At 38.7% G+C, this 24,278-nt stretch overlaps 3 protein-coding genes across 3 annotated transcripts; all 3 read left to right on the plus strand.

Moving 5' to 3' along the window:
• The first annotated feature begins 595 nt into the window (after positions 1-595).
• LOC137623569 (uncharacterized) lies at positions 596-1,195 on the plus strand. The gene has a single exon (XM_068354399.1). The coding sequence runs from the start codon at positions 596-598 to the stop codon at positions 1,193-1,195; it is 600 nt and encodes a 199-aa protein (XP_068210500.1).
• A 111-nt stretch (positions 1,196-1,306) lies between these two features.
• LOC137623570 (uncharacterized) lies at positions 1,307-3,931 on the plus strand. Its single transcript, XM_068354400.1, has 2 exons — positions 1,307-1,771; positions 3,491-3,931. The coding sequence occupies exons 1-2, from the start codon at positions 1,307-1,309 to the stop codon at positions 3,929-3,931; spliced, it is 906 nt and encodes a 301-aa protein (XP_068210501.1).
• A 156-nt stretch (positions 3,932-4,087) lies between these two features.
• LOC137623571 (uncharacterized) lies at positions 4,088-9,654 on the plus strand. Its single transcript, XM_068354401.1, has 4 exons — positions 4,088-5,937; positions 6,064-6,270; positions 6,829-6,969; positions 9,486-9,654. The coding sequence occupies exons 1-4, from the start codon at positions 4,088-4,090 to the stop codon at positions 9,652-9,654; spliced, it is 2,367 nt and encodes a 788-aa protein (XP_068210502.1).
• The last annotated feature ends 14,624 nt before the right edge of the window (positions 9,655-24,278 follow it).

Here is a 24,278-nt window from a genome sequence, read left to right on the forward strand (position 1 = left end):
AGGTTATATGTGACTACAGTGATATATCGCAGAGAATTTACCGAAGGTACCCAGAATTCTAACTCCTGGAGCGAATATCCCTTAAAATTTTAAGAAGGGATATCGCGTAAGGACGTAATGGCATACCTCATAGCAATCTGCATCCCAGATAGAGTTTTACGTTCGAGGAGGTGTGGCAAAAATAAAAGGGGAGCCCTTCAAAGGCCATCCCCCGTTCCCTACTACTATCGATGGTACAACAGCGCCATCCCTACGATAGTGGCCATTCCTTTTGTTAATGCAGAAACACAAACCCATCTGGTTGGAAAAACAATGTCATTACTTTTGTAAGTGGTAGTTAAAAAGTTGATAGGTGTAAACAAATTACGATTTCATGTTACTTCCTAAAATTATGAAGTCTCTTTGGGAGTTCAAGCAAGGTCTTCAAGGAGTACAGTGGTACATATTTTGAAATTCAAAGGATTCATATTGGGCTCACAGATGAATGAACCTACTGCTACTGTTACTACTGTTACTACTACTGTTAACGGAATAAAGGTTAAAGTTGAGTTTCTGAGTTTGTGTCGCCCATAACAACAGTTCATTCATCTTTAACATGAATACGGATCAGAAGGACAACGTAGAAGACAATGGCGATGCCAAGGAGAAGTTACGCACCCTCAAGAACAACCATACTGCTGCTCTCTCTGCCCTCACAAAGAAACAGAATGAAGTCAGCAAGTGTATGGAGAAGCCTGATAATCTCCATTTAGTAAAGACAGGCATTGAGGAGTTTGAGGAAGGGTTAAAGAAGTACAAAGACTGCCACAGTGATTACTTGTCTCAACTACCTGTCAACGAGCACCAGTCAGAAATCAAAAGGTTTGAAGATAAAGAATTGTCTGCCATAGGATTCAGATTACAGGTGCATAAATGGATAGCCACAACAGAAGCAAATTTGCAGGATTTTATGGACGGATCTTCACTGCGGAGCAGGTCACATAAATCCAGGAGGTCAGTTAAAAGCACGGCATCAAGTGTAAAGTCTTCTCTCATACAGGAGAAGGCAAAGTTAGCTGGTTTGCTTGCACAGAGGGCACTGCTTGAGAAACAAACAGAAATAGCCCAACAACAGGCAGAATTAAAAGCCAAGGAAGATTTGTTAAAGTTGGATGGTGAAATTGAAGCAGCAAGGGCGAGGAAGAAGGTGTTCTAGGAAGAAGTTATTCCATCGACAGACAAAGTTTTAAACCCTGAAACACCAGCATTTGTTCCCAGTCACAATGTGCATCAAAATAAACCCAATGTCACCGTGCCTTTTCTACCCATGGCACCTGCCCCAGAGTCATTCTACCAAAGTCAGCAACAGTTAGCAGCGGCTATGATGCTGCCTCATGCTGAAGTGACCAAGTTTTGTGGTGATCTTCTTGAATTTGCATCATTCATGTTGGCATTTAATGACCTCATCGTGCCACACACCACATCAGACTCCAACAGGCTGTATTTCTTAAATCAGCATCTAGAAGGAAAGCCTAAGTCACTCATAGCTGGGTGCATGTTTATGAATGCATCTGAAGGATACGTTGAAGCAAAAAGACTTCTGGACAAAGTGTATGGAGATCCATACAAGGTTTCCATGGCATACATAGTCAAGCTAACCAAGTGGCCACAAGTGAGAGGTGATAACAGTGAATCTTTGCAGGAATATGCATTATATCTTGTGAAATGTAATCATACCATGCAGTCATTATCAAACATGCAGGTTTTGAATGATTCGCCAAACCTTCAGAGGGTGATTTCAAAGCTGCCAGTATATATTCAAAATAAGTGGTTGGATCATGTGATAAAGCTCAGGAAGCAAGGTGTTTGTTCGTGTTTCCCCACATTAGTGGAATTTGTGCAGAATGCAGCAGAGGCAGCAATTATACAAAATATATCAAAGATATATTTCACATTTATTGTTTACTTGACAGTATGTTATTTCTCTTTTATTTACATAAACTCCCGGATACCTTTTAAAATATTTTTTCTTGTTAAGCATGGGATTTAGGAGTTTATGTTTTGAGTTCCTTCTACTTCTCATGAATCGTAATCACCAAGTTGTAATTAGCTATTTAGATTTACTATTATTACTTTATTGTGGCTAAAGTTCATGTTCATAAAGTTAATTTGGCTGATTCATGATAAATGTTTTCTTGATTAACCTTTTCAAACCCCAAGCTATAAACGAAATAACAAAGTTTAGCAGAGGCGACCATATAATGTCTCGAAGAAGAGGTGACGATATAACTGCCAAAACGCAGAATAGCAGTTGTGACTCGAAGACCAGAACGACAGGACCTGTTGTTGAACACTCCTACATGTTTTTTGTGTATCAGCCGATCTGCTTATAGTCTTCATGGGTGACAGAGTTTAATTGTATAATTAATATGAAGATTTACTATTAAGAAGTTTGCCGAGGACAGCTACTATTGACAAATGAAGGCGAAATTCAACAAAACTACCGAAGGATTTGGGGAGAGAAAGGAGACGGGTTTTTAGCAGTTTGGAGTTAGAATCGAGTTACATTTACGCGTGTTTCAGTCGATTTTCAAATTGCTTATATATGAACTTTGTCGGTTCATTAACCTAACTTACACGTCCTATAAAATATTACCTGATAGTTCGTGATATTTAGAAGGAACTTGATAATTGTTATAAGTGTTATTTTCTTGTGAACTTTTGTAAAACTCTACGAGGTTTAAGTATCAGAGGTTAAGCTAACGAGTAACTCAGTTCTTTCATATATTAACGTTAAAAAAACTTCTAAAAACTTTAAGACTGGGCTATTGAGCTTGCTTATATGTCGGCTAAGTAGACTAAGCACTGGAAAAAACTTATACTAAATTTTAAGCTAGGCATTTATCCTAGTAAATAACTTTAAATTTGTATCAGGCTAGCCTAAAACTTAGCTAAATACTAAGAATATTACGATCTTTGCTATCTAATTTATTACATTTTATATATTTACATTTCAGTAAAACATTTAAGGCTTACGCCTTAGTCTAAACCATAGATGGCCATGACCTCTATTATAGATATTTCATTGTATTGTCAGGTTATGGAAAAATTCAGTGGTGACCATGTTGTGCTGGAGTGGTGTCTGGCGTAAGGTCATCTCTCCAAGAATATAGCACGGTTTGGAGGGGTTACAGTGCACAAAGGACAAGGATTCTCTCAAGCAAAGGGATTAAATTTTATTTTACTCATTTATAAATTTTTTATTTAATTTTGACTGCTGTAATTAAATATAAATTAAACGATTTCTTTAATTTACCCTGTCACCATTAATTTGTATATCATTGCAAGATTTCAAGTAAAAAGTTTTTCCATAGCAATGGATCCTGTATTCAGCAGGGAAGCTTTGGGTAAAGTGTGTGTTTTTCCAAAGGCAAAGGCAAATCATGGCTCAAGTCAGACCAAGCAAAAATAGTTTGCAGTTACAGTGCAACCATCAAATTCTGCCAACCAGTATACTAGGAAATGCCAACTCTGTAGTGGTCATCATGACCTTGAGGAGTGCCCTCAATTTCTGCACAGGAGTGTGGATGAAAGACGAGAATTTGTTAAAGACTACCGTCTTTGCTTCAGTTGTTTGGGCAATAACCACACTTCAAAAAGGTGTCTCAATCGACGGCAGTGCAAGACATGTAATAAAAGGCATGCTACCACTCTGCACATTGAGAATTTTAGGATGCTTGACAGCAACAGTGCAATTGTGTCACAAGCTATTGCACAGTCTGAAAGTACAGGTCAAGGTTGTGCTAAGGGTCAAGATGGTACTCAAGGTGAAGGTTGTGCTAAGGGTCAAGATGGTACTCAAGGTGAAGGTCGCACTCCAGGTCAAGGTAATGCTCAGACTCTAAGTAATGTGAGGTCTTCTGCATGTACAATTTCTGATACAGTGTTGTAATCAGTCTTGCCTGTGCAATTACATGTAAAGGGTAGCGACAATGTAGTACAAACTTATACCTTTTATGATACGGGCAGTACAGGTTGTTTCATTAAAGATAGTATCAAGAATCAATTAAACTGTAAAGGTATTGAAACAGCTATCAAGTTGCAAAAAATGCATGGGACTGATACGGTTAAAACCTTTGTGAATGGTCTTGTTGTTGCTGATATACATGGTAATAATGATGTTGTATTACCAAAGGTATTCACACAAAAGGATATTCCTGTTAATCATGATCAAATTCCAAGGTATGAAGTGTTAAAGGATTGGCCTCATTTATCAAGTGTTATTAATAAGATTCCAGTGTATCAGCCAGAGTTAGACATAGGAATTTTGATAGGTAATAACTGTCCAACAGCTTTACAACCTTTAGAGGTTGTACCCACTTCAGGTTATGGCCCCTTTGCAGTAAGATATTTGCATGGATGGACAGTTAATGGGCCTGTACATGTTAAGGTTAGTTCAAATGGGGTTTCATGTCACAGGTTACTTGTATCTGATGATCAACATGTTACTGACTGTATTACTGTTGAAAGTATTAGGAAGTACTTTGAGTTAGATTTTTCAGAAAGGGATCTTGGGTCAGTTCCTGATGAGCGTGGCTTATCTTTTGAGGACACCAGATTTGTGAAAAGGTGCCAGGATGACATTGAATTTAGAGATGGTCACTTTCAGCTACCCATGCCTTTCAGAGATCGCAATGTGAATCTTCCTAGAATTAAGAAGCAGGCTGTTAGCAGAGCTAAGTGGCAAAGGAGGAAGATGAAGAATAGTGAAGATTACAGACAGCAGTACACAGCATTCATGGACAAGTTGTTTGAAAAAGGCTATGCTTACAAGATCCCAGATGATGAGGTCAATAAGATTCCTGTTTGGTATCTTCCTCATGACGCAGTTTTTCTTCCCAAGAAAGGGAAGATTAGGGTTGTTTTTTACTGTAGTGCCAAGTTTGAAGGTGTGTCATTAAATGATGTTCTGCTACAGGGTCCAAACCTCACCAATTCATTGACGGGAGTACTCATTAGATTCCGGCAGGAGGTTTATGCATTCATTGGAGATATTGAAGCTATGTTCTTTCAAATAAAGATTCCACCTGAGAATCAGGACTATGTTAGATTCTTGTGGTGGCCTAATGGTGACATCAATCGACCTCTTGAAGAATTCCGAATGGCTGTTCACATTTTCAGAGCAATCTCATCACCGAGTATTGCAAATACTGCATTGAAGGCCACAGCAGACAAAGCAGATGAGAAGTATGATTCAACTGTTGGCAACACCATAAGGCCCAATTTCTATGTTGACGACTGTTTGAAGTCATGTGCTGATGTTCCTACACCAGTGAAGTTGGTGAAGGATTTGGTATCTGCAACAGGTGAAGGAGGATTTAGGTTAACTAAATTTGTCAGCAATTCAAGTGATGTACTTAAACCTTTGCCTTCTGAAGATTGTTCGGTTGAAAGTGACAAGTTTAATCTTGACATGGAGAATTTAATGACAAGAGCCTTAGGAATGTTATGGGACCTTAAAGAAGACTCATTCAAGTTCTCATTTGAGCTCAAGGATAATCCATTCACCAAAAGAGGATTGTTATCAACTATCTCATCATTATATGATCCCCTTGGGTTGCTCTCTCCAATCATCTTACCGGCCAAGAAACTGTTACAAGAATTGTGTCAAGTTGAGAGTTTGGACTGGGATGAGAGGATTCCAGATGAGCCAGCTGAAAGGTGGGAACATTGGATACAAGGTCTTCATTTACTGGAGCAGCTTTCAATACCAAGATGCTTCAAGTCAAGTGGGTTTGGTAATGTGACAAGTTCAAGTCTTGTATTATTCAGCGATGCAAGTACAGTTGGTTATGGTGTTGCAGCATACCTTGTTCTTCACGATGGAAACCAAGTTCAGTCAAATCTTGTCATGGGAAAATCAAGAGTGTCTCCCAAAAAGGTGGTGACTATACCTAGGTTATAACTTACAGCTGCAACTGTGTCTGTCAAGGTTGCTCAACACATCCTGAAGGAGTTGGAGTTTACTGTTGGCAAGGTAGTGTACTACACAGATTGAACAACAGTCCTTCACTATATTCATAGCAACACTGAAAGGTTCCCTGTTTCTGTAGCCAACAGAGTCAGGGTTATAAGGGACTACTCCCAGCCTGAGCAAAGGAGATATGTAAACTCCAGTGATAACCCTGCTGATGTGGCATCAAGAAGTATTAGTGTACATCAGTTTTTGCAGTATGAGGAATGGTTTCATGGCCCATCATTTATTTCATCTGATTATTTGCCTTCACAGGAGTATGTGTGTGCAGATTGTGTTGATGATAAGAGTGAACATGTGTCTGCGGTCACAATTTCTGAAGAACATCATGGGTTTACAAGATTAATTGAATATTTCTCTTCATCGTCAAGGTTACAAAAGGCAGTTTCTGTATTTCAACAACTAAAGTCAATCCTTAGTGGTAAAAGGAAAGGTTGTGTAACCACTGATGCTGAAAGGGCAATCATAATGTATGTTCAACGGGAGATGTTTGGTGATGAAGTGAAGGCTTTATTAAGGGAATTGTCAGTTGGCAAGAGTAGTCCAATATATAAGCTTGACCCCTTTCTTGATTCTGAGGATGGACTACTGAAGGTTGGAGGTAGGATAAGAAGGTCTGACATTCCACGGTATGCCAAACATCCCATACTGTTACCAAAGAAGCATCATGTGACTACATTGTTGATACGACATGAGCATGAATTATTAACTCATTCGGGTAGAAACCATGTTCTCTCAAATCTAAGGCAGAAGTATTGGATCATCAATGCTAATGCAACTGTCAGGAATGTGTTATTTCATTGTGTTACTTGAAGGAAGTTGAAAGAACCAGCTTTGAGTCAAAAGATGGCTGATCTTCCAGCAGACAGATTGGAAACTTCACCACCATTCAGTAATGTTGGTATTGACCTCTTTGGACCCTATTACATCAAGGAAGGAAGAAAGGAGTTAAAGAGGTATGGTGGGATATTTACCTGCTTGGTTAGTAGGTCAATTCATATTGAAACTGCAAACACTTTACAATCTGACTCTTTCATAAATGCTTTGCGAAGATTTGTTTCTCGAAGAGGTCATCCTAAGGTTATCAGATGTGATAATGGAACCAACTTCCATGGGGCTGAGAGAGAACTTAAGGCAGCTCTTGATGAGATGGAGGAGAAGAAGATTGAGAAGTATTTGTTGCATCATCATATTGAATGGAAATTCAATCCACCTGCAGCAAGCCACATGGGTGGTTGTTGGGAGTGCCAAATCAGAACAGTTAGAAAAATGTTGTCTGCACTGGTTAAGGAATTTGGTGAAAGGCTAAATGATGAAAGTTTAGGGACTCTGCATTGTGAGGTTTAGAGCATCGTCAATTCAAGACCGTTAACCACTGTAAGTGACAGCGTAGATGACCTTGAGCCACTAACTCCAAACCATTTGTTGATTCCAAAATCCTATGTGATCCCTCCCCCTGGCTTGTTTCAAAAGGATGATGTTTACATGAGGAGAAGGTGATGATGCGTTCAATATCTGACCAACCTGTTTTGGTGAAGATTTAGAAAAGAGTATTTGAGCACTTTACAGACTAGACAAAAGTGGAATGAACCAAGAAGAAATCTAATTGTTGGCGATGTGGTCTTGGTAAAGAGTGACATTGAGCCAAGGAATCACTGGCCAATGGGGCGAGTGATAGAAGTATACCCTGATGACAAAGGAACAATTCGCAGTGCCAAGATTAAGACACTTTCTTCGGTTATTGTCCATCCTATTCAGAAGCTAGTGTTATTAGTTAAAGGCTAGGATTTTCATGTTAAATGTACCGTGATATTATGTTGTTCTTATGGCCTATCATTTGATATTATATATTATTTGAGTTATGAAGATGTTTAATTTTGTTTAGGTGAATAAGTGAATCGTGGAAGTGTTTTGAATTCAAAGAGTTTGTATTGTAACTTAAAGGTTATTTATTGTGTCTGCATGTGTAGGTGTATATTTTGATAAACAGGTTTAATCTGTTTATGAGGATGAGTATGTTAATGCAGAAACACAAACCCATCTGGTTGGAAAAAAAAAATGTCGTTACTTTTGTAGGTGTTAGTTAAAAAGGTGAGAGGTGTAAACAAATTACGATTTCATCTTACTTCCTAAAATTATGAAGTCTCTTTGGGAGTTCAAGCAAGGTTTGCAAGGAGTACAGTGGTATATATTTTGTAATTCAAAGGATTCATATTGGGCACACAGATGAATGAATCTACTGCTACTGTTACTACTGTTACTACTACTGTTAACGGAATAAAGGTTAAAGATGAGTTTCTGAGTTTGTGTCGCCCATAACACCTTTTATTGTAGCGATTTCGCTCGGTGGTACTTTCCCGTGATTGAATTTTTCGATTGTTTAAAGGATTATTAATTATGCCTTCTTCATCCTCTTCCGCCTTTGGAAAGTTGAGTATCAGGTCTTTACTTTGAATATGTTTTAGCTCCTGTTTCACAATGAAATTAAGTATTTATTGTGTTTTAGAGCTAGGCCACTGACTGGAGGCCCCATGGGTGCCGTCGTTCTTAGGCATGCGTTATTTAGTTAGAGGAACGACTTCCAGTTTTTAAATAGCTTTATTTAATTCTTGTGAAGATTTGATTATGTGCATAATTATTTAATTTTTCCTCTGTCGATCGTATAGTTAGAGTTTCGGTGATTTAGGTAACCGAGAACTCGTCTTGCCTAGTTAACCTATCCTAGACATTTTTCTATACGTTCGACATTTCCCAATTACCCTTGTGTTTCGTTTTCATCCATTGGAGACTGATACCTCCTAGAATGTTATGAAACTTCTCACGTCTCTTCGGAGACTTAAGGGTAATCCCTTTTCCCTCTGAGTGTAGCCTCAGGCTACAACCCTAGTAGCCGTGCCTGAATTTTATTCAGACATAGCTAATATGGGGTTTGGTTTCTGCCTATTCCCTTAACCTTTGGTTGTGGATATACCAGCAGGTTTTGGGATTTAGTCAGAATCTCAGAGTATTTAGTCTTATGTCAGCGACCTGCCGGTAGGGTGAGTTGGTTGTAGGATACCTTTATTCCCCTGCCGACAAGGTTGCCGACAATGGAGGTTAGCCCTCCATAGTTGCATTAGAGTTATGGTAGTATACCATCTTCTCCTTGCGACTAAAAGACTAGTCCTGTGCCACAGTTCCCTGGGCTAATAGTAATTCTCTTTTAGCCTAGGATAACGTGGCACTGGAACCCTGTTTCTCCCTTGTTGAGAGGAGGCGGCAGTGCCGCCACCCCCTTAACTGTGTCGGCAGTCTCTGGGTTGGAGAACTGAGTCTCTCCTGGCACCTGCATTCTGTCGATACCGATACAGAAACAGAGTTCCTTTTATAGGTGGTAGGACTGACAAGTGTGTCAGTTCCTTTCACAGACGTTACAGGACCCTTTTCCCCTACCCCTCTATCCTTTTTGATGGTTGATCCATTGTCTTTTTAGGCTGGCATCCTGCAACTTTACCATTGCGGTAGGGTGCTGGAGCCGGCCAGACTCCCTCTCCTATCTTGGCTGGCGGCAGGGCTACTGCCACCTCCTGGCCTTGACGGCAACCAAGATGGCTGCCGGCAATCATGGACGGTCGTCAGCTGCCGACATTGCCGGCGGCTGACGGCATGATAGCCATTTGCCGGCCTGGCCGGCAACCAAGATGGCTGCCGTCAGTCATGGACTGTCGGCGGCTGCCGACGATGCCGGCGGCTGCCGACGATGCCGGCGGCTGCCGACGTTGCCGGTGGCTGACGGCATGATAGCCTTTTGCCGGCCTGGCCGGCAACCAAGATAGCTGCCGGTAGTCATGGCCTGTTGGCGGCCGGCGACATTGCCGGCGACATTGCCGGCGGCTGACGACATGATAGTCATTTTCCGGCCTGGCCGGCAACCAAGATGGCTGCCGACAATCATGGACTGTCGGCGGCCGCCGACATTGCCGGCGGCTGCCGACATTGCCGGCGGCTGCCGACATTGCCGGCGGCTGCCGACATTTCCGGCGGCTGCCGACATTGCCGGCGGCTGCCGACGTTTCCGGCGGCTGCCGACATGGCTGGCGGCTGCCGACATGGCTGGCGGCTGCCGACATGGCTGGCGGCTGACGGCACATTCGCCAGCTGCCGGACTGGCCGGCAGTTACGTCCATGATGGCCGTGAGTGGGTATTCCCTTCTGTCCCCAAGGTTCTTCAGTCCTCCCTTGGACTGTTGCTATAGGTTCTGTTGCCTGTGTGCTGCCGGCTGGGCCGGCAAAGTCAGTGCTGACTCGGTAGGTAGCGCGCCGACTGTACTTGTACTGTCAGCAGGTTGCCGGCAACAATACTGTAGCTATATAGAAGCCTGAATGTTACATTCTCCCCTTCTATTAGAACCTTCTTTCGGAAAAAAGGCAGTCTATTAGACTTTTACTTCCTTAATCACTGTATACATTTACAGTAAAGGATAGCCCTTTTTTCCATACTGTCTCTCTCTCTGTCTCGCTAGTTCTGCCGGGTATGCCGGAAAGTCCTAGCTAGACCGGAAACATGCCGGATCAACTACTGTATAGGTTATACAGATAGCCAGTATATCTCAGTATAGTATATACTGTAGATAGAAAACTACTATATTTCTTGTACTGGTAGTTATTTCCAATATATTTTGGATATCCAGCTCGGGCATTTGCTGGGCCTAATCCTATATTGAATTAATATGATTTCTTCAATATCCTGATTGGAAATCAGTTTAGGATTACCCTACAATATTAGATACTTCAAGGCAAGATTATATACTCCTAACCTTTAAAAGGTACAGCCTTTTCTTGAGTCTCCCCGATCAGGAAACTCTATAATTTAATATAGTAGGAAGACTACAGCAAATGACCTGAGTCGGATATACTAATATATGTCTTTAATTTTCTAGTCCATCTGGCTTTATGCTGGATGGACCCTTCTGTCTTATGCTGCCTGGTAGGCAGCATAATGACTAGAATACAATACATAGGTACAGTAGTCGATAATTTGAAATATAGACTTACTGCACTTAGAAAACTACAGTACCATGATACAGTAGTATTTTCTAGCATACCTTGGGTATCCTTCAGCGAGTTTATCTGCTGATACCGCTTATATTGAAGGAATATTTTCTTCAATAGTCTGATTTAGAATCAGTCATCCTGACCCCACAGTATTAACATTTTTTGGGACAGTTACTTGATACTTCTCTACCCCTAAGGGTAAGAACCCTTCTACTTGGATTTTCTCAACAGAGAAAGCTCCATGTAGTTAATACTGAGGGGAGGTAGAAGCATTTGCTCGCGGGGTTACACAAGTATGTATCTCCTACTATCCCTTTATAGCTTACTATCCTTAGCTATTCTGTTGTAGATGACATTTACATGTTGATTAACAGTGTAATAATCCCTTGTATACTCATTTGGTTTTCCTTTCTTTACAGGAGGAACACCAGATATCTTGTGCTGCGGTCCCCTGCAAAGCCAAGAGTAAGGACTTTTACGGTCATAATACTTGCAGGTTGCATGCCCCCTGCAATATTATTTCCGGATCCCTACATTACTGGAACCCACAGGGTTGCAATATATGTCGGACATTGATGTGTGAAGGTTTTGATAATCCCAAGTCTACAGAGACTAGGGATATAGCTCAGTATAAATTACGTAACTGGGTGAGAGGCTTCCAAAAGATCTCTCCGGTACCTTTACTACCTAATGATGGGATGCATAAGCTATTATTTCCAAAGCTAAGTGAGGAAATAGTAGTGCCTCATGAGCCAACTACATCCCCTGATGGCGAGAAAACCTTTGGGATCGAGGGCAAGAAGTGCCCTAAGGTAGAAGACAAATATGTTGTGTCAGACTTTCCTCCGCCTATGCCAGCTAAAGAGCCACCGATGTCAACATCTTCGTCTTCTACCCCTCTATTGGATAATGTCGTACAGTTATGTATCCAACTGAAGAATCAGATAGAGAGCTTTGGTAAACAAAACAAAAAGCAGGAAGTAAAACACAAGATAGAACCTTGTAAAGCTTCTCTTGTCGCTTCCCACGGGTCAGTCAAACGACCCATGAATCAAGACCTTCCTACATGCTCCATAACCAATCACTGGAGGTTTGCGGAGCAGATATCGATTTCAAATGGCAATCTCTACATCTCAGAGAAATTAGGTGCTGTTCCTTTGGACAAAATCCAATTTTGGCCAAGCTTTGATGCTTTCCCTAATTGTTGGGTTCGACTGTTGTATGAACCAAAGTCAGGAAAAGGAACGGAACAAAAGGGGGTCATGATTCTTGACCATGGTAAGGCACAAACTATCCTTTCAGGTGATCTGAAGAGGGCGGGTTATTCAGAGACGAAGGTATTCTCACTGAATAACAGATACCCTTCCTTTCTTGCTCCTACTTCACTCGCTTTCCCCTTTATGGGGAAGGCATTTACTTCGGTTACCAAAGCTGTAGAGGCGGGTGAACCATGTCCTACACTCGATGAGTGCAAGCCTTTGTCACTAGCCTTTCCCGGTCAGGAAAAGGATTGGAAGGAAGTCCATTTGACATTTTCGGTAGGAAAACTAGACAAGGATGTCGCAAGTCGACAATTCAATGTATGTCTCCCTATTTTGTCCGATTTGCTCTTGTTTAATGAACTCGAGTCAAAGAAGAGACTTGCGGCATCCCTTTCTCTACAAAACTACATAGAGTTGTGTTCAACCTACGAAAACACCCTAGACATGCTCATGGTCATAGCCAAAATGCATATGGCTACCTTGGTAAAGGACCTTTACGCCTTTGTGAAGGCTAGGAGAGCATGTAGAGAGTTTGTGTTCGCTGGTGCAACAGTGAAACATGAAACAAGGAAGCTAATATCTTCCACCATCTGGGGTAAAGACCTCTTCCCACAAGAGGTCATTAAGGAAGTAATTAAGAATGCCACCATGGAGAACGTAAGTCTTTTCTGGAAATGGGGCATTCCCTCAAAGAGAAAATCTTCTGTGGTTGTGGGTCCCCAACCTAAAAAGAAGATCGAAATTACTGGAAATATTCCAGTGACCACAATGCTACAGGCAAGTGGTAAAAAATCTAAACCTGCTGATTATTCGAAGCATAAAGACGCTTCGGCTAGGAGGAACTTTCCCTCAGGATTGCAGGACCTTCGATCCTTTGGTCCAGAGCCTATTTGAAATGAGCCATTGGTGGGAAATAGAAATGTCCCTACTTTCGTTGTCTTACAGTTCAAAACCCTCCTGGAGGAGTATACCTGAGAGCTGTAGAGCATACAGGTAGTAAGAAAGCTATGGCTCGTCGAGCTCCAGGGAAGTCCATTTTCTGTTCACGAGAAGGACTCGAGAAATCTTCGAGTCATTCTGAACCTGTCGCCACTCGACAAGTTTATAGTAAACTACAAGTTCCGAATGTTAATCCTTCTAAACATATGGACCTTGTTCCAGTTAAGGCTGTTCGTAGTCTTACCAGACCTGAAAGGTGTCCCCCGGAACCTTCCAGCCAACCACCCCCCTTCCTCCTATCTAGGATTCATGTCACGAAGAGTAATATTCATCCTAGAATAGATACGTATCAGACTCACAGTCCTAAGTATCTTCTTATAGATGACCCGGTTCCCGGGACATCGCAGATGCAAGATTTGCCTCTAGAAGTCTCGACTTTCTCCAGATCTATGGTTTCGATGGCTAAGAAACCATCAAAGCTTTCAGTCACATCAACTCAATTTCCTCTTGGGGATTTAAAATGAGCTCACAAGGTCCGTCAAGAGACTCAGCTGATCGATTAGATTCCCGAAACGCTAGCAAGGGAAAACGCTAAACTTTCCCTGGTTCGCAATTCTGACAGACCTTGTACAATGAGCACATCGGAAGGATGCGTTAAGGGTCTGGAGAAAACATGCATCAAATGCTTGAAGAGATCAAATATGACTTCACAATCGAACATCTCGTACAGTTTTGGTGAAGTTACCCATCCCTTTCTTAAAGGAATGGCACCTAACAGCAGTTCACTTACAACTGATCCACGAGGTGACGGTGGATACTCTATCTCAATCCAAGGAGATAGAGCTGGAATGGTCCATGGACGCAGACATATTCCATCCCAGATGGGAACAAGTCCCGGAACTGCAGCTCGATCTTTTCATCACGAGCATCTTCATGATAGTACCTCGTTAAATAGCCCGTTACAAGGATCCTCTAATGAGGCTGATAGACTAAATGAGGCCAGTCCTAGTTCCGATCCTAGCTATATTTCTGAAGATTAAAAAATAAACTACCTTAGGTTTATCACGGAGAACCCAAACCCCTCATTTCACAAATTTCTTGCCCTAGCGGTTAGAAAGAGGTTTGGGATCTCAGAAGGCAATATAGAATTCTTAGAAGAATACAAGGCTAAGTCTACTAGAAGACAATATGAGTATTCCTGGAAGAAGTGGGTGGAGTTTGTTAAATCAAAAGGACCGGAAGAAATTTCTATGAACTTCTGTCTGTCCTTCTTTGTCCACCTTCATAGCCAGGGGTTGGCGGCAAATACGAAAAATACGTGCAAATCGGCCTTGACTAGACCTCTCCTATATGCTTTCCAAGTGGATCTGACAAATGAAATCTTTAACAAGATTCCAAAAGCATGTGCTAGACTTAGGCCTGCAGCACCACCAAAGCCCATCTCTTGGTCTTTGGACTTGGTCTTACATTATGCCTCATCGGTGAACAATGAAGATTGTTCTCTTAAGGATCTAACCCAAAAGGTTATTTTCCTGTTCGCAATAGCCTCTGGGGCTAGAGTTAGTGAAATAGTGGCTCTATTGAGAGATGAGGGCCACATTCAGTTCACAGATTTAGGGAAATTGAATCTCTTTCCTGATCCATCATTTCTCGCTAAAAACGAGCTACCCACTAAGAGGTGGGGTCCCTGGAGAATCTGTCCTCTGAAGGAAGATGTCTCTCTATGTCCTATAGAGTGTCTAAAGGTCTATCTTCGTAGAACTTCAGACTTCAGGGGAGGACAGCTCTTTAAAGAAGAAACTCCGGGATCAAATTTATCTCTAAATCAACTAAGGGCGAAGCTCACCTACTTTATTCGTAGAGCGGATCCGGACAGTACTCCCCCAGGTCATGATCCGAGAAAGATTGCTTCATCACTGAACTTCTTTCAGTACATGGACTTTGAGCATCTTCATTCATACACTGGATGGAAATCATCCAGAGTGTTTTACAAACACTATGCAAAACAAGTGCATGAACTGAAACACTTTGTAGTAGCGGCAGGTAGTGTATTAAAACCTGCCCCCTAATTTTTGTGACAAACTATTTTTGGTTTGGGTCCTCACTTGTCCTCGGACATGCACTGGATAAGAATCATCCAGGATGTTCTACAAACACTATGTTATGCTAGTCCATGATCTGAAGCAATATGTGGTGACGTCAGGTAACTTATTTACTCTACCGTTTATTCTACGATGAACAGATAATTGACTGAGACTGTCAGTTAAGGGGAGAGGAAGTTATCCTTTTTAAGTATGTCTTCTTTTATTTAAGTGTTACCATGGTAACACTAGCTCTGTTCTAAAATCCCAGGTGTGGAATTATACAGATAGCTCTAGTGCCGGTGTACGAAGTACATAGTGCAGTTAATGGTAACCAGTACAGGTATTATGAAGAGCTATTATCTTTTATCTTCTCTTCAATCTAAGAGTGGCATTTCTTGACTTCATTCCTTCAAGAAAGAAATAAGATTCCTGTCCTCGTTTCAGGTATAATCCCATTGTCAGACTACATTCGTTTTGTTAACCATCTCTTGTAGTCATTTATTAGAAATAAATGTCTATTAGAATGTAGTGCGTCCAACTTCGCCAGACAATTGTATCTTTACATGCTAGACTTTTTATCTACCTAGAATGCATCCTTCACATATTTGTATGCATCAAAGGTTAGACATAAGAGACACTGATGTCATTTTGGACAAATATACAACTTGAGACTATTTGTATATTCAGTGTGTACTTAAGTTTGGTCATACTTTTTATGTTAACCTTGAAATCACTTTTCAACTGTCTACAGTAGATGACTCTTCCCTGTAGGAGGCAGGAAGCACTAACATTGTTTATGATTAGTGATGTTGACATTTAACGGTATTGTCACTAGCCTCATATGGTCAGTATGATCATTGAAAAGGTTGATATAAGGTCTAGGCACTGATGGAAAATCCACAGATACATTAATGCTCTGGTATGCTTCCATCAGCACGACATGGCTTGAGCCCAAAAAACGGATTTTGAGCGAAACGAAAAATCTATTTTTGGGTGAGATAGCCATGTCGTCCTGATGGACCCACCCATCTTTTCTGTAGAGGAGATCTTCAGTTTCCCTCCCGTAGTACTGTATCTGTAACAGCCTATGCTCAATGCTACAAGGAATGGCCACTATCGTAGGGATGGCGCTGTTGTACTATCGATAGTAGTAGGGAACGGGGATGGCCTTTGAAGGGCTCCCCTTTTATTTTTGCCACACCTCCTCGAACGTAAAACTCTATCTGGGGTGCAGAGTGCTATGAGGTGTGCCATTACGTCCTTACGCGATATCCCTTCTTAAAATCTTAAGGGATATTCGCTCCAGGAGTTAGAATTCTGGGTACCTACGGTAAATTCTCTGCGATATATCACTGTAGTCACATATAACCTAGGAAGCAACTAATGAAGGAATTTCCATCAGGACGACATGGCTATCTCCCCCAAAAATAGATTTTTCGTTTCGCTCAAAATCCGTTATATATATATGTATATATATATATATATATATATATATATATATATATATATATATATATATATATATATATATATATATATATATCATGAGGTCTTCATGATTCCTGGAGAAATTGACAAAGCAATTTATTATATCAACAAATAATTCTTATTTTCACCTGTTACTTGAAATATATTTAAAGCTTTCGTGAATCCAGGGAAAATTGAGATACAGAAAGGATTCTGTGATAAGGATATATTATTATCATAAAGTTGTTTTCTCTCTGCATATCCTAAAAGCTCAGACGAAAGAAATTTAGGGAAGGGTCTTTTGTAAACAAAGTTGTAAACAAGATTCACAATAAACAAAATAGACGAAACTGAAAACAAGTGAATTACTCGTCAGAATTTTCTCTTTGAAATAATTTTTTTTAGATTTTTAAAAAGTTGGAATCTAATTCATAAGAGATATTGTTGAATATAACTGATGCAAAAATAAAGTTCAATAATGAAAGGACTCAATCCTTATTGTATTAAGTTTTATAATAAATGGAATTAATTAATATAAAATTTTATAAGCAACGAAAGCAAATTCTGTGAAATTTGAGTATAGCTAATCTATACTCAAATTTATATAATTAATGAAAGATAAGGTATTAATCGTGTCGTATATTTTAGAAACGGAATAATATTGCAGTAAATGACAGCTAAAAACACCTGAGTTTTATAATCAGAAAACATTAATTCATAACAACATTAATCTGCCTGTTGCATAAATGTCAAACAATTACATTACTAATGGCCAGCTGAATTACTTTATCCATCCAAGGTAATTCGGTACTTTTGAGTTCACATGTATTATGTTTCAGTTTCTGTATATATTTTGGTTTAAGTACTTTATGATGTCAATGAGGCTAGAGAAGTCTTGCATTAGAGCATCTATTAATGTAACTGTAATGTAAATGTAATAACCCTTTGACCTTTAAGCTTTTCAACCAAGTTAATGAATTCATTTGATTCTATAATTGTTCATTTGAATGTCATTATTTGCCTCCTTTTTAGTTAAGGCTGAAAATGGTATAACTTGAATATAAATCTTTTACCAATACTTTACTTCTTTACTCAAACTGTTAAGGGGGCGGTTGCCTGATGCGCCCTCTCCAATGCCTTCTATAAAAGGCATCCTCTTTCACCGAACCTCTTCTCTCCATATCACCCTTCACCTTATCTCGCCATCTAATGCTCTGCCTCCCTCTCAATCTTCTTCCCTTAACAGATTTCTCCCAAGCCCTCTCAATCCCTCCCGACCAATGCTTTACGTTTCCCTATAAATATTTGATATCTTGTTAATTCGTTTCGCACACCTTCCCCAACGAGTCATCATCAGGGAGGCGAAGACAACAGCCAGGAGTACTCTTCTTCCAACGGAAAGCCACAGTAATTCAAGGCAAAAATCCTTGGAATCACGTAATCGTTGTTGATATTTGACAAACACACTAGCTTAACCCACTTCCCTATTCTTCGTTTTAAACGTCCATACTACGCTGCCATAATTTTAAGTATGCTCTATAACATCATAGTTCCAGTTTAGCTTCCATGGATTTTTTAATGCTAATATCCCACTCATATACTTTTATACTACTTTGTTGTGATGGCAAATTGGAAACGTCCCTGGCTGGCGATCGCCGGACTCGAATTCGAGTCCGACTCAAGCTCGATAGTTTTTGTAAAGTCTGCAACCTCACCATCCATATGAGCTAAGGAAGGGGGGGTGTTTTGGGTAGCCCATAGCTCTACCTGCAGAGTCATCAGCAGGCATTGCCTGGCCCTCCCTGGTCCTAGCTTTGGTGGAGAGGTGGCTTAGGTGCTGATCAGTCTCCATGTTATTGCCACTGCCCCTTGGCTCTGTCATTCATGAGCAGCCTTTAAACCTTTAAAACTATTCTGTGCTTCCCATCTTCTCACATCGTATAATCTGCCCTTCTATTTTCACAAATTCTTATACAAATCAGCCATCTTCTGTATCTGTCATAATATTCATCCTTCCATCTTCTTGGTTTATGTTTACTTTTGTCCAATTTTTCTAATCTCCTGCAGTTTTTCTTCACTATTACCAATCAGTTTTAAATAATTCGGGGTAAAAAACAATCATTACACATATTCAGGGTGGCCCTATTCCACCTCCAGGAGAATATCTGAAATGGTGGAAAAAATCTAGCCACAATTTGTCGTTTTGAGTTCTAACCCAATCATAGGAGTTAAGAGTTTGTATTTTTTTTTCTTGCCTTCTTCTAGAATTAAGGCTTAGTATTGACAAGCATTTCCAGAATAAAAGAAACTATTTAGAATTTCAAAGGTCAGTCAAGTTATTGTAAATATACAGACAGCTGGTTCCAGTTAATAGCTTTCCAGTTTCCACAATACGGAAAATTTGCAACCCCTCTCCTTTCCCCATTTGGTCTGTGACTTACGATATTCAACTTACTATCAGGTGTCAATTAACTGCTCTTGTAAACAGTGTTTTAGATTTAAGAGAGAGAGAGAGAGAGAGAGAGAGAGAGAGAGAGAGAGAGAGAGAGAGAGAGAGAGAGAGAGAGAGAGAGATTAACGAATACAAACTGAAACAGGGATCGAAAACGAAGAAAAGAAACCATGAGAGTGAATAAATTAAAGAGGCAAAATCAATGTTCACGATTAATTTTATTATAAGATCCTTTGCTTTTATTATTAACAATTGCTTAAATCTTCGTCTATTGTGTTCTTTTTATATTTCTTGACGATTAAATAAGATGGGAACTAGTTTTTATTTATTTTTTTTTTTTAGTGGTCATATCAAAATGTTTTGGATTCGTCATTAAATAGCAGAGACAGCTCAGTACTATTGATAGTCAGTTAAGAGTATAATTAAAATATAGCATTCTAATTATGATATTTTTGTAGAAATGTGTCAGAATTAGTCAAAAGCATTGCTAACTATTCATAGGGTTCTTCAACTTGAGGGAGTTTAGTAGAATTTTCATGATATAAGTACTTACTTGCTGAAATTTTAGAATACATCAAATTTTTCCCAAATTTTAGAATACATCAATAAATGTTGAATTTTTACAATACATCAATATTTGTAAATATTTTACAATACATCGATATTTGCTGACATTTTAGAATATATCGATATTTGCTGACATTTTAGAATACATCAGTATTTGCCCAAAATCTTAGAAGACATCAATATTTTCCGAAAATCTTAGAAGACATCATTATTTGTCCAAAAACTTATAAGGTATCAATATTTGTCAAAATCTTGGAATACGCCAAAATTTCTCTAGATCTTAAAATACATAAAAATTTGTCCAAATTTTAGAATACAACAATATTTCTCAAAATCTGGAAATACATCAATATCGGTGGAAATCTTAAAATGGATCAATATTTGTCGAAAGCTTAAAATTCACCAATATTTGTCGAAATATTATAGTACATCAATATTTATCAGAATTTTAGAATTTGTCAATATTTGTCGAAATCTTAGAATACATCAATATTTATCAAAAATTTTGAATTAATCAATATTTGTCAAAATCTTAGAATTCATCATTATTAGTCGAATTATTTAGAAAAACACACCACTCCTGATTTGAAAACCCAGTCAGACTATTTTAACGACTGTTATGACTGACAACTTTGACGACTCCAGTCGATTCTGATAATGACTAGTCGCCTGACGACTAAGATGTTCACGACTGTGACGACTTTCACGACTTAAACGACTCAAACGACTACAATGGAACTCAATGTTGTTGTCTTGAATTGCTTATATAAAATTAAGTTGCATTTCCTGGAATTATTTACAAAATTTCTTATAAGGTTACAAAATTATAAAATTGTAATTATATATTATAATCACCTATAGTTATTGAGGAATATCAACACTGTAATAGATAATCCACTAAATCATGTAATTTTCATCAATAGCTCAAGATTTTTGGTGAATCATCCTCTGATTTAATCTGTTCTGCATAATAATATAATATAAATAACATTATTTTCATCAATATCTCAAGATTTTTTCAGAAACTTCCTCTGATTTAATAAAGTTTTTTATTCCCATTTAAATTACATCAATATTACAGCTTATAACTAGAGGGGCACTCAGTGGATCGCAGACCTCAGCTGTGGCAGCTTATTTCTCGACCTTTTGCTCGCCTTTGACCTTGACCTTTGACATTAACATATAATAATTGTGGATTTTCATACACTCAAATATGAACCAAGTTTGAAGTCTCTGTGAAAACGATATCCAAACTTTTGGCTGATTACGTGACGTGATTTGGACATTTTGCTTGACTGTGACCTTGACCTTTGACTTTGACCTACCAAAATTTAATCATTACCAGCTTTTTACATAATAGTTAATCCCTGCAAGTTTCATTAGTCTACAATTAAAATTATGGCCAGGAAGCTGTTCACAAACAAACACACACAAACAGTTGTTAAAACATAACCTCCTTCCAACTTCCCTGGTTAGGTAACCAACCCAAAACATATGCTATAACATAACCCACTTTTTTTGTATTTCTACCTCCCCATTCAATAAATTAAGTAGCAGTGCTTGAAAGCTAACCAGGAACTTACTCCATCTCTTCTGTGGCTAAAACTCAAACCAGATTTGGCGAATGTTATAATTTAATGCAGAGTCTGGCGCTCCGATAAGTGGACTTAGCTGAACAGTAAAAGCGAAACTTTGGGATGATTTTTTTTCCCTTCAAGTTTCACAGCGGATGTTTTCATACCTTCTTCTTTTTCTTCTTCTTCTTCTTCGTTCCTTTCTCCTCCTCTTCTCCTATTCCTCCTTATCCTCGTCCTGCACTTTCTTTTAGTCGTCTTCCTTTATTTATTGACTCCTCCTTTTCCTCTTACTCCTCCTCCTCCTCCCCTACCTATCATTCTCCTCTTCCTCATCCTCATTTTCCTTCTTCTCCATCTCCTCCCATTCTTCCCAATCCTCCTCCTCTCCTCCTCCTTCTCTTCATCCTTCTCCTATTCCCCCTCCTCCTCTTCCTCCTCCTCATTCTCTTCCTCTTCCTCCTCTTCTTCCTCTTACAACTCTTCATTTTCCTTCTCCTCCTCCTATTCCTCTTCCTCTTCCTCTTCCTCATTTTCCTTCTCCTCCTCTATCTCCTCCTTCTGTTCTTCCCCCTCCTCCACCTCCTCTATCTCCTCCTCCTCCTCTTCCCACCATATCTCTCTCTCTCTCTCTCTCTCTCTCTCTCTCTCTCTCTCTCTCTCTCTCTCTCTCTCTCTCTCTCTCTCTCTCTCTCCTAACGTTTATATCGTTCTCATTATGTAATAACATCATTCAGATTAGAAGAATATATCCGAGTTTATAATAGAAAAAAAAAAAGTCAGCTTTCTGGTCTGGCTCCTGATAGTCGAAGTTTCCTCCTCATCGTTGAACTTTCGTTGACAAATTGTCGACTTTACCGGTCGGGTGTGATTACCATTTTCTTAAGTCTCCAAGGTGGGGTTTTTTATACAAATTACTTAATGCTCTGTGACCTGCAAAAAACCTGTAAAGGACCTGTAAAGGGGCAGGATAATTATTTTGTTTACCCTTCTGTGTTAATATTTTGGGGAAAATGTTACAGGCGAATTATTTTGAGGTTTAATAAAAATAATAAAATAAATTACTTGAGTAAGAGGGTTGTTTTTAGCAAATTTTGGTATTATTTTATATTTGGATATTTGGGGGATTTCCAAAATTTAAATAAATTCTAAAATGTGTTTAAATTTTTAAATTTAATAAATTCTAAAATTTGACAAATTTTGAAATTCGACAAATTTGGATACTTGACAAATTCTGAAATGACAAATTTTGAGACTTGACAAATTTTAAAATGTCAAATTTGGATACTTGACAAATTGTAAAATAACAAATTTTGAAAATTGACAGATTTTGAAAGGACAAATTTTTAAACTTGAAAAATTTTGCCACGATAAATTTTGAAACGTCAAATTTTGAAACGACAAATTTTGAAAGACAAATTTCTAAACAATACATTTTTAAAACAATGATAACTTTTTAAACAGAATAAATTATAAAAATTTGGGTAGACACGTAAAATATAGGATATTTAAATAAGTCAATATTAGAATATTTATAGATTTTGAAACTTGGAAAATTGAAATATTAAAAATTATATTAAATTTTGAACTTCCTCAGATATTTCCAATTAATTCATGAACTGAAAAAATAGAAAAATCAATAAATGAATAATCTTTCTGCTCTTTATTTAAGAAAAAGTTATATAATAATTAAACAGTTTATTTTAGATGAAAAGTTAATACATCAATAATATTTTATTTATCCATTATTACTTAATTACAAACTTTTATAAGTATTTTATTTTCAGTCTTTTAATTAGTACATTAGATTAAACGAAAATTATATACTATTATAATTTATTGCTTATTCTCGCCTTGTTCAAAATAAAAAATATTCAAGGTCACTTAGGTCTAGTTATGACCTTCATTTCATTGATTCAATATCAGCAAATACCATCAAGGTCAAGTCATATGAAGCATAAAACTCTTTTATTAGGTTAAGGTCAAAAGAGTCATTAAATAGAAAGGTCATATTCTATTAGCATAAAGCTCTCCCTTGAATTTAAGGTCAGCAGTTTTCATGGAGCAGAAGACCTTCATTTCATAAAGCCAAGACAAGTATATGTCAAGGTCAGCAGGGTTAAGTGCATCTTGCCGTAAGGTTTTTATTTTCAATAGATTCAGTCAATTGAAAGAAGATCTTTAAAAGAGATAGTGGAATTTAGTGATGAATTTTAAAACATGCTTTAAATTTCTAAAACTCTATATTTTCAGAAAATAAAATATTTCCTCATTTAAGTAAAAATAGTTTTGAGAGAGAGAGAGAGAGAGAGAGAGAGAGAGAGAGAGAGAGAGAGTGAGAGAGAGAGAGAGAGAGAGAGAGAGAGAGAGAGAGAGAGAGAGAGAGATAAGTTTTAGGGCTACGAATTTTGGACAACTAAGAATGTAAGCTTTATAATGGGCCTGAGAGAGAGAGAGAGAGAGAGAGAGAAGAGAGAGAGAGAGAGAGAGAGAGAGAGAGAGAGAGAGAAAACTTCATAAATATTCTTCTAAGTTTCAAGGTTAGGAAACTTGGACACATGAATGTAAGCTTTAAAAATGGACCTGAGAGAGAGAGAGAGAGAGAGAGAGAGAGAGAGAGAGAGAGAGAGAGAGAGAGAGAGAGAGGTGATAAATCCGACGCAATATCGAGTAATGAACAAAATTTGTCAGCAAATCTCTTCTCAAAGAAAGAGAAGACACGAAATGAGCTTTTAGAATATCACAAAAATATCCCCTCCAATTTTGACGGATTTTTTTGTTTGCGTTGTTGGAGCTTTCATGCCAAAGATAGACGACGCTAAAGTCGACTAATGGGTTTGCTTTGATGAAATGGCTAATCCTTTGGAAGCAAAGGACAGGAAAGAA

Source organism: Palaemon carinicauda, chromosome 30 (assembly GCF_036898095.1).
Source record: "Palaemon carinicauda isolate YSFRI2023 chromosome 30, ASM3689809v2, whole genome shotgun sequence".
NCBI classification, from domain to species: domain Eukaryota; kingdom Metazoa; phylum Arthropoda; class Malacostraca; order Decapoda; family Palaemonidae; genus Palaemon; species Palaemon carinicauda.

Bases quoted from the DNA above. Each gene is read 5' to 3' on its own strand.
- LOC137623570 (XM_068354400.1), top strand. From the start codon at position 1,307: ATGGCACCTGCCCCAGAGTCATTCTACCAAAGTCAGCAACAGTTAGCA. The intron at 1,772-3,490 runs GTGATTTCAAAG...TCTGCCAACCAG, and splicing joins ATTCGCCAAACCTTCAGAGG to TATACTAGGAAATGCCAACT.
- LOC137623569 (XM_068354399.1), top strand. From the start codon at position 596: ATGAATACGGATCAGAAGGACAACGTAGAAGACAATGGCGATGCCAAG.
- LOC137623571 (XM_068354401.1), top strand. From the start codon at position 4,088: ATGCATGGGACTGATACGGTTAAAACCTTTGTGAATGGTCTTGTTGTT. The intron at 5,938-6,063 runs GTTATAACTTAC...CTATATTCATAG, and splicing joins AAGGTGGTGACTATACCTAG to CAACACTGAAAGGTTCCCTG. The intron at 6,970-9,485 runs GTATGGTGGGAT...TTGTCTTTTTAG, and splicing joins GGAAGAAAGGAGTTAAAGAG to GCTGGCATCCTGCAACTTTA.